Raw genomic sequence first — 15,171 nt, 5'->3', positions numbered from 1 at the left:
ACATTTCATTACACCAAATACACAAAATAATGTTCTTTTTAGCAGCATCATATGACCCCTTTAACACAACTCTGTGCTTTTGTTCTCATTTATTTGAATTTTTAGTTTAGTGAATTTAACTTACGCTTTAAAAGCCGTATTTTTGTTTTTAGATTGCAATGTTACAATGTTAGAAAGAAATGTGATTTTAACCCTTTTTTGCACATAATATAAAGGCTTACATGGTTAGATTCACTTTATTTGTTTTCATAGCCTTGTATTGTTTTGTTGGACAACATTGGGTGGTAAGTGAAATGCATATATATATTAAATACAGATTTTTTAAAATACAAATACAAAAACAAAAATACAGAGATATATACCGTATATCGCAAATCGGCCAAAAAATTCAGAGATATTAATTTTTGCCCATATCGCCCAGCCCTAGTATGCGGTAGGCTTTGGTGGTACGGATGCAAGTTTTGGCAGGTTCCTTTAACCCATCGCTGACCATTTATTAACTGGTAACAAGCCTTAAATCAGACACCTCACCTAACAGACATGACATGGGCTGAAGATGCAGAATTGTCAACAAAGGCAAAATTATCTATGTTTGATCATCCTACATATGCGTTGTTTGATCATGCTTCCCTTGAAACAATCAATTTAACTTTCGGTAGTTGTTTGTTGTTAAAAAAAATGTAAGTTGATGATTTATTGGTACTGGCCACATCTTTATCTGGCAGTTCAGGATTTTAAAATCTTCAGAATTGTATTTGAAAATCTTAATTTTGTAATTATTTATCAAATTTTATTTTGATTTTAATTTATTAAAAATGTTGCTTTTCGCAACAATCACAGCTGTAATCATAATATTTATTATTTGTTTGAATAATTGTGCTGCCTTAAAATAAACCCACAATCCCTGCTGTCAGGTCACAGTGTCTGCACAGCCTGTGGTTTTTGGTTTCGTGCTGGGTCTGTCTTCTCTGAGCCGTCAGTGGTGTGTGAATAGGCGCACAATGTTTGTTTTATTAAGTCTGCAGGAGGGTGATGAGGCTCTCTGAGAATCCCTGGAATCCCATGTAGAGGATCACACATATATATTGCAGAGACGGAGAGACGAGTGATGAAAGGAGAGGAGAATGGGCCGAAGTCAGACAGACGTGCTGTTTTATAACACCAAAGAACTTTGCTGCTAATTAGATCTCAAAGGTCCAGTGCCGATGATTCACCCATTTCCTTTTTCATGGATCTTTCGCTTTCGTTAGAGAGAACTACAGACCTGCTGTTTCTGCTGCAAGCTGATACCACAATCCTGATGAGCGCACAATTGATTTTCTATCACATATCGCAGGTTGTTGACTATTTAGTTCAAGTGACCTCATTTCAAATGAAATGAAAGTAATTTTTGATCAGCTCTGTATCTGCATAGTATAGTTTAATTGGAAAAACAGACAACTGTGGATTTTGCATGACTTTTTGAGCTGTTTGTGGGTTGCATTATTAGATGTTCTGTTGTGTAACTTGTTTTTAGTCTATTTCTCTTTTTCATGCACTTATTGTTCTTTTATTTTGGATGCATTTTGTGGCAAAATGTCGATTAGCACAGAACATGGTGTCAGCTCATCCATCATTTTGCATGCTCGGGCACATCTTCGGACTAGCAGGTTAACCCTGTGTTTTGGCATGATGCACTAAAAAATATCATATATAGTCATAAGTAGCTGTAAGGCGCTGTCAACATGGAGGAAACTTTAGCCACAGGAATTCAGCCACAACATTATTAACGCATAACCAGAGGTTCAAACACTTTAAAAAGTAGACCCACCTCAGAAAGAATGATTTATACATTTTTTGTTAAAATAATTAACTGTTTTTACTGAATAATTCTTAGTAAGTAGTTTACTGCATCAGTTTTTAATATATTTATTAATATATATTTATTAATTCATTCCTGGCCCAATAAACGAAGGGCCGAGGTGAGTCTGTCATAATCAGCATTATGCCAAATTTATCAACAGCATTTTTTTTAACCTGGAACATTCCTTATAATGCTCAATTATAAGGCCACAATCAGAAATGCACTACTGTTCAAAATTATGGGCTTGGTACGATTTTATAATGTTTTTCAAATATATAGTAAAAACAGTAATATTGTGAAATATTGTTACAATTTAAAATAACTTTTTATTTTACTATAAATAGTAAAATATTACATTATAAATATCTTTACTGTCACTTTTGATTCATTAATTTGTCCTTGCTGAATAAAAGTATTCATTTCTTTAAAAATAAAAATCTTACTGACCTAAAACTGAATGGTAGTGTAAATTCACATGATCTTTTATTCAAAAAACAAAACAAAACACATAAGCAACTGAATTTTAAATTCATTATACATCAATAAAGATTCTTGATTATATTTGATCAGTTTTAAGTTTATCATAATTGTTTTGATTGATCTGTTTATTGTATGTTTCTCATTCATTCTGCATGTTTTTCTCTCCCTCATTGCTCTGCCTGCTGTTTGTTTGTGTGTAAGTATGATTTGAATTGTCACTTCCAGTCTTTCACCTCTATCAATCCTTTCTCAACAAATTCTCTTCCTATGTTTTATAATCCTCACAAATTAACCCAAAAGATCAAAATCACATTTTCATTGTCATTCCCATGTCAGCCTTTGTTGTGTATTTAAATAAAAAAACATTCAAATGAAACATAATCAAATAATCTCTAGGAAAATGAATACAGCAAATGTAAATAACGTTTGGTAAAGGAAAGTCTCAGTTCTGGGAATGTTCGTGAACTTCGTGGTGGGAAGGTGGTGCCGTTGGTGCTGTGTGAGAGGATGTTTTGGTAGGCCGCTGGGAATTACAGTCCTGGCCAGACTCTGTTGTGGCTCAGTGCCGCAGCAGCTTACGCAAAGCTCCATTAGACTCAAAGCCATCTAAATGTGATAATGCAATGGCTAAGTTAGGTCGGCTCTTAATAAAACTTGGCAAGAGTGTGTCTACACTTGTGTATTGTGCAATGCTAATGCGTTTGCGCATTGCTGAAGACCAGTAACATGATGTAAGCACAGTTAAAATATGTGTTGTGATTATAATGAAAACCATAAATAGCTATTTTATTTTTCCCCCTATGTAACAATTTAAATCCCAAATAAATATTTACCTGTTGCATATTTGTGATAATTGTTTTTTAAATTAAATTTACAGTCTTTCTCTACTGAACTAGGCTATAACTGTTTCCTACCAATATATTATTATTATTTAGTATTATTATTTTATTAGTTTATGAATTTATTTACATTTTTTTTAGAACCGTCAATACAATTAATAATAATAATATTTTTTATCAATATTATAATTAAATTATATTCTATTTTATTCTAAATTGTTAGAAAAATATATTAAACGTATACATGTAATTTTATATACAGTGGGTGCGGAAAGTATTCAGACCCCCTTAAATTTTTCACTCTTTGTTATATTGCAGCCATTTGCTAAAATCATTTAAGTTAATTTTTTTTCCTCATTAATGTACACACAGCACCCCATATATTTTAGCAAATGGCTGCAATATAACAAAGAGTGAAAAATTTAAGGGGGTCTGAATACTTTCCGTACCCACTGTATATGCTATATATGTCCCAAGTTTCTGTTTAAAATAAAATAGTCAGCACAAAAAATAAATCAGGTAATGGGCTCTTTAACTCTTCACTGAACGAATCTTTTTTCTGTTAATCTTTGTTGCATGGCCATCTTTCTCTGAATTTAACCCCAACTAACTAAATTCCTTTAACAGTTCATTGTGTATTTGAACACATAACATTAAAATGCACTCCAGGCTGATCTAATATGTCTTGTAGATTGTGGCAGTTTCTATCATGGTAGAAGTCATTGATTAAGGTCAGATCACTCAATGTCAATGCCCTTTTCTCTCTTTTTTTAGGAGAAGGAAGGCTGGCATCCTGCCCAGCTTGGAAGACCTGCTGTTTTACAGTATTGCCGAAGGCCAGGAGAGGATCCCAGCTCACAAATTCATTACCGTGAGTGACAGCACTCCCCTTACATATGTTTATATTTGCAGGAACAGATATTATTGGCTGTAGCATGTTTTGTGTAATAGTAGGTCATTCTGTTCTTTGCGATAGTATGACCGAAGGGTCAGCTTGTGCAATTACTGCTGTGTTGTTGCTGTTATCGGCACCACTAAATGGGGCACAGAGCCATGTTTTATTACACTAAGACTATCTTATCAAACCTCACCGACAAAGGAAGTAAAATCCCCTGATAAGAGTGTTGTGATTGATGATAGTAATGAGTAAGGCCATTGACAGTTAGCTGTTAACTCTTATTTGTGCTCATGGAAATCTCTTGTTTATGTATGCATTCAGGCACTGAAGGCCACTGGACTTCGAACAGGAGATCCACGGCTGAAAGAATGTATGGACATGTTGAAAGTCACCCTCAAATCCACGTCAGATGGCGTAATGCTGGACCGGCACCTGTTCAAAAAGTAAGCTGACACTGTTTTTAATGTGCTGTAGCATATTCATGGTTTCTTCAGTCATGAAAAAACGGAAAATATGAAGGCGGTGTTGTTTTCCAGGCCTAGAATGATTAGTACATTTTTTAAAATGGCATGGAGCAACAAGATGTGTGTACGCTACAGTTCAAAAATTTGGGGTAAAACGTATTTGAAAGAAGTCTCTTATGCTTACCAAGGTTGCATTTGTTTGATCATACAGTAAAAAGAATTGTATAAAAATTGTTGCAATTTAAAACAACTGCAGTCTATTTGAATACATTTTAGAGTGTAATTTATTTATGTGATGCAAAGCTGAATTTTCAGCAGCCATTAATCTAGTCTTCAGTGTCACATGATCCTTCAGAAGTCATTTTAATATGCTGATTGGTGCTCAAGAAACATTTCTTATTATTAAATGTTGAAAACAGTTGTGCTGCTTAATATATTAGTGGAAACCATGATACATTTTTCAGGATTCTTTGCTGAATAGAAAAGTACAGCATTTATATAAAATAATATATATTTTTTTACCTGATAAATGTCTTTACTGTCTAATTAATGCATCCTTCTGAATAAAATTGAAAATCTTACTGACCACAAACTCTTAAACTGAACTGATTCTAGCTGGTGACGTTTGGAAAAAATTGAAATAAAAGCAAAAAATGTTGGTAAACCAGTTTTTTTTTCTTGTAAACCTGGTTGATCATCAGATGGATTAAGAAGGTTTAGAAGTCAAAGAAGTCAAATTAATTCAAGCTCGTTGCATTGAAATACAGCATTATGTGCAGTGTTTACAGTTGTATACTGCACATCTGCAAATGTGGATGGTCATCTAGATATTCCATGCATCCATAAAATATACATATCATGTATATTTACATGTGTACTGCAGAGCTGCAACTATTATTCCTATACCCATAATTAGCCCAAAGGCAATTACCATGGTAAATCAAGGTGAGAAATTCTTAGTCTGTCAGCTAAAATAATTCCCTGCAGTTGAGAAGAGAGAATAAATGTGCACTTTCTCATACACATTTAGATACTACACATATATGATTGTTTATATTATACATTGTAAAGAAGTTGATTGGTGGACTGCACTCTGCTTCTTATTTATTAGCAAACCCTGACAGTCTGCTCCCTCTAGCTGTGTGTCACTCCTTAGACGTCATCCATAATACCTGCCTCTGGCGTAAACCAGCCTAATAAATATCTGTTTTTCAGCTTCTCTGCTGTTGGTGCTGTGTTTACTGCCCGGTCAATCCGGCTGGCACTGACAGCTTCATTACAGACTGAAGAGATGAGTGCAGTAGTGTCAGCTTGTAGAGGCTTGATAGATTATGGCAATGAGTGACCTTGCATGACAGGGCCATAATGAGATGTTTGGAACTGAATATTAGTGTTCTACTTAAAGTTGCATTTCTCCCTCATTTAACCATTTTAAACAAATAATTAAACAATTAAACAGCACTTTCGACACATGATGAAAATGATGTTCACTCACGAGATTAAGACTAATTAATGGAAGCTTGTTTCCAACTTTCTGCCATGGGATACAAAACGTAAATAAGGTAATTGTGACTTTTTATGTCAAAATTCTGACTTTTTTTTAAGGCTGAATTGTGAGATATATACTCGCAATTGCAAGAAGAAAACTCAGAATTGTGAGAAAGTCAAAATTACCTTTTTATTTTTTTATTTTGTGGCCAAAAAAAAAAACAATTGGAAGATGAAAACTCAGAAATCGGAGGAAAAGAGTAAGAATTGTGAGATGTAAACTCAATTTCCACTACTTGTTTAATTTAGTGTGTGGTGTTCAATCAAAATAGATGATTTCACATTTTGAAATCTAAAATGTCTGTTCAATCAAATAATGAATTGAGAAAAATATATTCAAAATATGTGCTCTTTTATTTTTGCTTTGGATATGGAAAAAGGTCAAGTCAGGTTGATTGCATTGTGTGATATAGTGCCTACTGCAGTGTGCTCTGCTGTGCAGTGCACATTTTTGCAAAAGTCATTCAGGTATTCTATGCATACATTTTTTTTTTGCATGCAGCACATATACATAGTATACACAACTGCAGAAATAGTAGTATGCTATTCCAAACATATGGGCTCCTCTTTAGCTTCCCTGCCCTTCAGATAGCAAGTAATATATTACCTTTTGAAAATTCATATCCACATAAATCTGTAAACAGCAGCACTGTGCACAGTTATTTTGAGCGTGTCTGTCAATTCAGGGACCTTGGTGAAGCAACTGGACCAATATTTCAGACACAATCACTGGAGAGGCCTGTGTTTATGATGCCTGTGGATGCTTTGCTTCCCTCTGCTTTAGTGGAAGTGAATAACCTGGCTCTGTGAAACCAGCCATGGCTTCCTCTCTCACACCATAGATGTTTTGATGTTTTACAAAAAAAAATCTTTCACTTTTCTGTGGGAAATGTTCATTTGAACAGATCCAGCCTGTTGCTCTTTTACCTTTTAATCAATGTGGAAATAAACATTTAGGTTCTTGAGGAAGGAGTGTAAATGATTGTTTCAAGAGAATTAAATGTGTGTGTTTCTGTATTTATGCGTGTTGAATTGATTCTTGAGGGCTGCAATAAATACAAAATACAAGTGTTGCATTTTAAACACTTTTCACCCTACAATGCCCACTTTTCAAAAACTATTTACAACCAATCAACAGGATTGAGCCAATTTATGTAATTTTTATAATTCATATAGTCAAGCTAATAGGGAAGTTATGTCTCATTTAAGTAACTTTTACCTCTGATATTTGTCATATAAATACTCAGTAAAAAATTTATACACAAATAGACACAAACTCATACTTTCTACCAGAAACGATGAGCAACCCACTGGTAGGTTTTATTTCTTCAGCTCTGTCCTCTTTGTTTCTCCAGGTGTGTCCAGAGCAACATTGTTCTCCTAACACAGGCCTTCCGGAAAAAATTTGTCATCCCTGATTTCCAGCCTTTTGCTTCCCACATCGATACACTTTATGAAAAGGCCAGAAAGCTCTCCGGTGGTTTATACAAAAATTGCACAAAAACTATTTAAAAATTTCATTTCAGTGCCTCTCTGAGTGTTAATTAGGCCCACAGTTATTTATTAATTTATTTATTGTTTGTATTTTTCTGGTAAATATGTAACAAAATATATTATATTTTTATGAATATTCTTTTTATTTGATTTTAATTTGATTTATCTATCTATCTATATATATATATATATATATATATAATATATATAATATTTTAATATATAAAAGTCTCACACAGACAGTTTGAACTGATTTGTGGAAATGAATCAAACTTACCATGTCCAATATCATTTTTAGTACTTAAGATGCTATTAAACATTTTTAGGAAACTTTGCGTTAAAATCAATATGGTATTCAAGATACTCACAGTAACACAAATAATAACTCTTAGTGATTCTTTTCAACTTGACACAGCCTTTGTTTCTGATCACTTTTTTCTTTTGCTCACAGGTTGCTGACTACATTCCCCAACTTGCCAAATTCAGCCCAGATCTGTGGGCCGTTTCCCTTTGCACAGTAGATGGACAAAGGTATGAATCATACACCTTCATCTACTGACAACTACTTATTTTAGCTTGAGATTTAGCTTAGTTTAGCTTCATCTATTGAGAGGAACTTTTTTTAACCATCTATGACTAGTTTCACTGCATTTGTTGCTTAAAAAGCTTTAGCTTGGTGTCAGAGTGTTACATTTTTCATATTTCAACAACCTTTGATTATCACTTTGGGTACTTATTAACCAGACCACTTGAATTGAATGTACATTACTATGTACATTATGACAAGTACCGGAAATGCTTAATATATTTTGGTTATAAAACCATCAGATAAAGTGGCAGCTAATCTTATCATTCAGAAAACGCTCCACGTATCTCCTGGATTCGACACCCAGCGCAGATAAAATGTGCAAATGTGAATCCTCTCATTTGAGAATTATTGATAACAGGACTATAAACTCACAGTCATTAATATTCCCTCAACACTTAGACCCATGTGTCATGGTACATCCTTTGATCTCTGATAATTAGGACATACTAAGATATAATCTGCATATTTTTACCCCGTGCTATATAGGATATGTTGTAAAGATACATGGGTGCCTACATACTTCTGTGTTGATTACTGTTCATTCACCAGTTACACAGTAACTAGCTCTTTTGGTCAACAACACTGTGCCAGAGCCTTGACCTATTGACAAAAATTGATGGAATAAAATCTGTCATTTTACTTTGTTCTATTCATGCCTTTACACAAAATGCCTGATTAACTTAATTAACTCTGAGAGTTACATTTTAGCAAATATGCAACAGTTGTTTAAAGTTATTAAAGAATCCTTTTATCTGTTTACTTATTTTATTTTCTATTTCATTTATCTATTTATTTACTAAATTTGAAAAGTAGAAAACTGCATACAACAGCTCATACTTTGAAATGTATTGTTAAAGCAAAATCATAATTTAAATCTCACAACAACTAAAAAAGCACTGCCCATTGACCCAACTGCTAACTATTATTTATTGCAAATAATTAATTATTTATTTATAATATTTAGAGATAAACATTCTAAAAAAAAAAACTTAGAAATATATTGTATTTATGTTCATTTTTATATAAATTAGACATTTTTGAATGTTGCAGAAAAAAATATGTACAAATTTATGTAATTCACACAACAGTAGCTTTAATCGTACATAATTAGTGAACATTTTTCCTAATGAGACTTTATATAGAGTGTGAAAAGAGCTGTTTAGAAAGGTCAGAGCAATTGGAGAAAGCAAGAAAATATATCATAAATTTCAATGCCTTGGAGTTTGTGTCAATCAGGCCCATGTCTTTTTTTTTCATTATTTTTAAACATCTTCATATCATGTTAGAGTCACAGTGTGGCTGTTAGGTTCAGCTTTAAAATCATTCTTATGTTTGTTTGCTTATATGGACCATAGGATGATGTCTCTGGTTCTGATCTCTGTTTACTCTTTGCACAGACACACAGTGGGTGACACTAAAGTGCCATTTTGCCTGCAGTCGTGCGTGAAGCCACTCAAGTACGCTATTGCAGTGCATGACCACGGCACTGAATATGTGCACCAATTCATTGGGAAAGAGCCCAGTGGCTTACGCTTCAACAAGCTCTTCCTGAATGAGGACGGTAAGGATTATAACCATCAGCTTCAGCATGACTGCTCTCTTCTACAATCAGAAAACGGTTTCAGCATTTGCCTTAAATTTTATCATAATGTGTCCTTTTAATTATGCAACCTAAAAATCAAAACAAAGAACACAAGAAGTTATATTTTCCCACAGATAAACCCCATAATCCAATGGTGAATGCTGGTGCAATCGTGTGTACCTCTCTTATCAAGGTAAGCATCTTCCACTTGTTTTTATTTCATTTTCTATTTAGAAGGTGTTTTTGACTACTCCTCCTAACTGTACTCACATTTTTCTATTTGAATTAGCCAGAACAGATTATGATATTGAAGATTGTTGATAAAGGTGTTTGAGACACTTGCAGTAATCACATTTTAAGAAGTTTTGGCTGTAGTTGTATTTTGATCAAGTGATTGTGATCAGTTCTGCCTAGACTAAGACCAATTGACCATCAGTGTATTTTCTAGGTGCTTCTTGTCTTTTCTCTGTTTTATTACTGCACACAGTACACCTACTCAAGGCCTCCACTCTCATTGCAAACAAAAATGTGTGGAGTTCATCCCGCTTTCAGGACCATTATTGTTAGAAGTCTGTTTGCAATGAATTTTAAGTAAAATTCATTCAGACTTTCTATTCTCCACATTTTTTCCACCCTCTCTTGTGACTTGGGCTGGGTGATAAAACAAAATAAATAAATGGTTTATACAAAAATTGCACAAAAACTATTTAAAAATTTCATTTCAGTGCCTCTCTGAGTGTTAATTAGGCCCACAGTTATTTATTAATTTATTTATTGTTTGTATTTTTCTGGTAAATATGTAACAAAATATATTATATTTTTATGAATATTCTTTTTATTTGATTTTAATTTGATTTATCTATCTATCTATATATATATATATATATATATATAATATATATAATATTTTAATATATAAAAGTCTCACACAGACAGTTTGAACTGATTTGTGGAAATGAATCAAACTTACCATGTCCAATATCATTTTTAGTACTTAAGATGCTATTAAACATTTTTAGGAAACTTTGCGTTAAAATCAATATGGTATTCAAGATACTCACAGTGTTGCTTGATTTTACATCACAGGAAAAATCATTGCAAATATATTGTGAATATTGGTTATATCGCCCAGCCCTACTTGTGCCTTATTAAAAAAAATTCTCCATAGACCATAAAATGCATCATATTATATATTTAGAGTATTTGCTATGAGTATTTATGAAGAATGGCTGGTATTTCTTGGAGTTTTTTGCACCTTTTGGTTGTGTTTGTGTGTAACAGCAAATGCACCTCGGTCTTTTATCTGTTTTGATCCATGTGCAAACACACAAGACAAGTAGATGTTGTAGATTCAAAGGTTCTGCTTATTGCCTTATGTAAAGTTGACACTGTACTATATGCTCACAGTTGAGCCCTTGCATACAGTATGCATGTGTGCGTTTTATGCAGAGTGATCATTTCTAAACAAAACACTTACAAACGTAAATACACATTTCTAGAAAATAGAAAGTATCGTCATCCTCTGCTTTGGCAAGCTCACATAAGAAAAATAGTTCATAAGTTTATGCATTCATTAGGGCTGGCAATTTAACATGTAATTTTATTGCAATCAATCATATAAAGATGAACTACTTTCGTCTTGACATTGCAACCGTCACTGATGCAAATCTAGTGCCTGTTTACATAGAAAAACACTGTGGATGGACAAAACTACCTTGAAGAGAATGACAAACTCGACTGCAAAAGGGAGCGCTGTGGAATATATTGATGTCTAAAGGCAATTTTTCTAAAGTCTAATCAATACTTTGATCTGTAAAATCTTTTAGTTATCTTCTTTTGGGGGCTTTTCTCAGCAAATTTGCAATTTATCAATTTTTTGCAAACCATGTAATTCATTTGATTAAAAAGTCAGTTGACAGCCCTAGAATTAATTTTAACCCAGCACCAATCCACACATTAAAAGGATGCTTCGTCACTCTGCGTGATCAATGTTCGGCATCCTGTGAACAATGCAGCTGTGAAGTTCAACCTCACATCTCCCATCACACCTAAAATCAACCATTGTGATTGCTCTTCTCATATTGTTCTCCTGTGAATGATATTCGTGTGACGCAAAATGTCTTTCACACCCCCCGATGTGTTCTGGTAGGTCAGTGCTGAATGTGAGTCGTGCCTGTCGGTTTCCTTTGCACCTAATAAAAGCATGACTGCATTTCCTCCCTATCCTTCCGAGTCCTTGAGCACCGCCATGAGCGTGTACTAAAAGCGTGTGATATGCTGTTGAAGGCTCTGTGTGCTGTTTTATGTTGTTGCATATTTTGCAGACGTAGGATCTGTGGGATTTTTTGACCACTGCTGCAGGTCAATGACGTTGGTAATTTTTCCTTTCCATTTTTCCTCCCTCCCCATGAACAAGCCTGGATACTAAAATATCAGTAGTGCCATTGTGTTCCTTAATAAGGTGGCGACTGCATATAATAGAGCATCTGTGCAGGACCAAATGGTCTTTAGTGCTGGAAACTATGGAAGCCTATAAGAGACCATGTGTTATTTTAATCTGCATTTTTTCCTAAGATCTCAACACAAAAATATTGATGCATGGCCTTTGTGGGTTTCTGAAGTAAACTGGGTTTGCAATACATTCAGGGGCTTTTTATACACCTTGTAAAAAATAATGTTCAGCAGGGGTGTAAAATGTACAGAGAAATTGTGTATGCGTTCAGTTATGGGTACTATGACTTTTAATTTAGTATTAATAGAATAGAATAAAGAATCCAATAAGAAAGAACTCATTTAATTCAGTTTTCTTAGTGTTCTGTCTTTGTAATGCCTAAAGACTTACTGCTTGTTTTCTGTTATTTATATTTGTATTATTTTACTTCTTTTTTTCTATGGAAGTGCTTTGAAACCATGTATTTTGTAAAAAAGAGCAATACATGTGTATTGTATTGAACCTTTTGTTAAATTGCTAAACTTTTAAAATTAGCAGCACTTGTAAATGGACTCAAATGAAGTTCAACAATGATCAAAAATAGTTACTTGATTGCTTTAGGTCAAAGATTTCTGAGGATGCGCTCCGACACGGAACAGAACACAGACGTGTAAAGTCAACTTTTAGCTTAAGGTGCGCACCTAAACGGTCAAATACATGCAAAACTGTGTCAAAATGCGGTGCTTGGTGATTATTCACGTAAACCTTCGTCGGTTATGTTATGTTTAATCAGTTGAGAATGACTGGCTAATATTCCTGCTGCCGACTGTGTGCTTAATATTAATCAAACAACAAAAGACAATCACAGAAAATCACTCATCAAAAATAATTTGACTGAATAACTTTTGTAGCTTTAATAAGAAACAAAGGAAGTTTAATTCTTACAGTGAAGACTATGCTGTTTTATTTTATATTCGATTATTCGATATCTGTAATAGGTTGTCAGCAATACTTTAGACTTGCATAAAAAAATTTAAGCACTGTGTGTTTCATTTTTTTACCTTTTTTATTATATTTGTCCTCTGCTTTTTTTATTGTATTATATTGTGACTGTTTAATTATCTTTCAAATAATTGAGGACTTTTCTTTTTTTACTTGTATGAGTTACCCTAGTATACAGCTGTGGTATTTAGAATTGTGAAATGTCGCTGGTATCTAAAATATAGATGTAATAGCAACCTTATTTACAGAAAATATATATTTGATATAATATATATATTGCTATCTTTAAATAAATCACTCCTATAAAGTTTTGGTCATTTGGCCCACTCATAATCGTGTTAAATAATCGTGATTACAATATTGACCAATATAATCGTGATTATGATTTTTGCAATAATCAAGCAGCCCTAGGTCAAAGTGTCCATGCTGAATTTTCAGCAGCCATTACATTTCCAGTTTTCAGTGTCACATGATCCTTCAGAAATCTTTTTAAAGGGATAGTTCACCCAAAAATGAAAATTTTATGTTTATCTGCTTACCCCCAAGTCATCCAAGATGTAGGTGACTTTGTTTCTTCAGTAGAACACAAACGGAGATTTTGAACTCCACCGTTGCAGTCTATCAGCCGTATAATGCATGGCAATGGTAACAAAATCTATGAGAGTAAAACAAACATGCACAGACAAATCCAAATTAAACCCTGCGGCTCGTGACGACACATTGATGTCCTAAGACACGAAACGATCGGTTTGTGCCAGAAACCGAACAGTATTTATATCATTTTTTACCTTTAATACACCACTATGTCCAACTGCCTTTGGGCACGCGCACGGCATCCGGTCATCCGTCACGAGCCGCAGGGTTTAGTTTGGATTTGTCTGTGCATGTTTTTTTTACTATCATAGATTTTGTTACCATTGCCATGCATTATACGACTGATAGACTGCAACGCTTGGAGTTAAAAATCATCAAATGTGTTCTACTGAAGAAACAAAGTCACCTACATCTTGGATGCCCTGGGGGTAAGCAGATAAACATCAAATTTTAATTTTTGGGTGAACTATCCCTTTAATATGCTGATTCAGTGCTTAAGAAACATTTCTTATTATTATCAGTGTAGAAAAGAGTTTTGTTTGTTGAAAAGTGCTGGCTAATATTTCTGTGGAAACCGTAAATAAAAATAAAATCCTGCATTTAATTGAAATAATTATTTAGTGACAGCGTGAAAGTCTTTACTGTAGGTTTTGATCAGTTTAATCTATCCTTTCTGAATGAAAGCATTACTTTCTTTCAACAACAACAAAAAATCACACCCAAACTTTTGAATGATAGTGTTTATACATGCAACAAATGTATTGTCAAGGTTTAATGCATTTAGTTCCTTTTTCCTCTTTGGAAATGTAATTAGGTAAGAATACAGTTTTCCCAAAATAATACATAAATATAGTAATTAAGTGCAATTATTTGAGTACTTTACACCCCTGATGTTCAGCAGTCTATCAGACAGTCAAACACATTAGTCACTGTTGATTTATTGCAATAATGCAATCAAGCTCAATGGCTCTTAGCTCTTTGGATTAATTTGATGGGTGCCTCAAGCCACACTCAGTCTGGCAGAATGTTGTAAGTTAATGGACACTGATCCACACTCACTCAGAAATGCATCAACACAATGCACAGATCCTCCTCACACATCATCTTAAGATGTTACCAACCCTGCTGATTCACATCCACTCTGTTTTTTCACCCACTTCTCTGTTTGGCCTACAGGTCTTCATGTACACATTTAACTCCAGTCTTTGCTCTGTAGCGGTTCATCATCATTTCCTTTGTAGAGCATAACAGTACTTTACTGTAGTACACGTATGAAATTATTTTGATCTTCTCATTGATTTCTAACAACAGATTACTAACTGATGATTTTAGCATTGTACTGGTAATATTAAAGGAATTAAATGATCCATTTCCTTACTGCTAATCCGTATGAGTTAGTTACTGTAA

The 15,171-nt window shown here is 33.8% G+C and overlaps 1 protein-coding gene across 1 annotated transcript in view; it reads left to right on the top strand.

Annotated features, from left to right (window-relative positions):
* Nucleotides 1-15,171, top strand: part of LOC107714384 (glutaminase kidney isoform, mitochondrial-like) — a 41,898-nt gene that overhangs the window by 9,327 nt on the left and 17,400 nt on the right. The window contains exons 2-7 of the mRNA XM_016520207.1: nt 3,937-4,033; nt 4,382-4,503; nt 7,428-7,556; nt 8,017-8,097; nt 9,553-9,716; nt 9,872-9,930. Of these exons, the coding sequence (XP_016375693.1) occupies nt 3,937-4,033; nt 4,382-4,503; nt 7,428-7,556; nt 8,017-8,097; nt 9,553-9,716; nt 9,872-9,930 (652 nt within the window). The remainder of the gene's footprint in view (nt 1-3,936; nt 4,034-4,381; nt 4,504-7,427; nt 7,557-8,016; nt 8,098-9,552; nt 9,717-9,871; nt 9,931-15,171) is intronic.

Source organism: Sinocyclocheilus rhinocerous, unplaced genomic scaffold (assembly GCF_001515625.1).
Source record: "Sinocyclocheilus rhinocerous isolate Xijiao unplaced genomic scaffold, SAMN03320098_v1.1 scaffold449, whole genome shotgun sequence".
Classification (NCBI taxonomy): domain Eukaryota; kingdom Metazoa; phylum Chordata; class Actinopteri; order Cypriniformes; family Cyprinidae; genus Sinocyclocheilus; species Sinocyclocheilus rhinocerous.
This window is presented reverse-complemented; position numbering and strand designations above follow the sequence as displayed.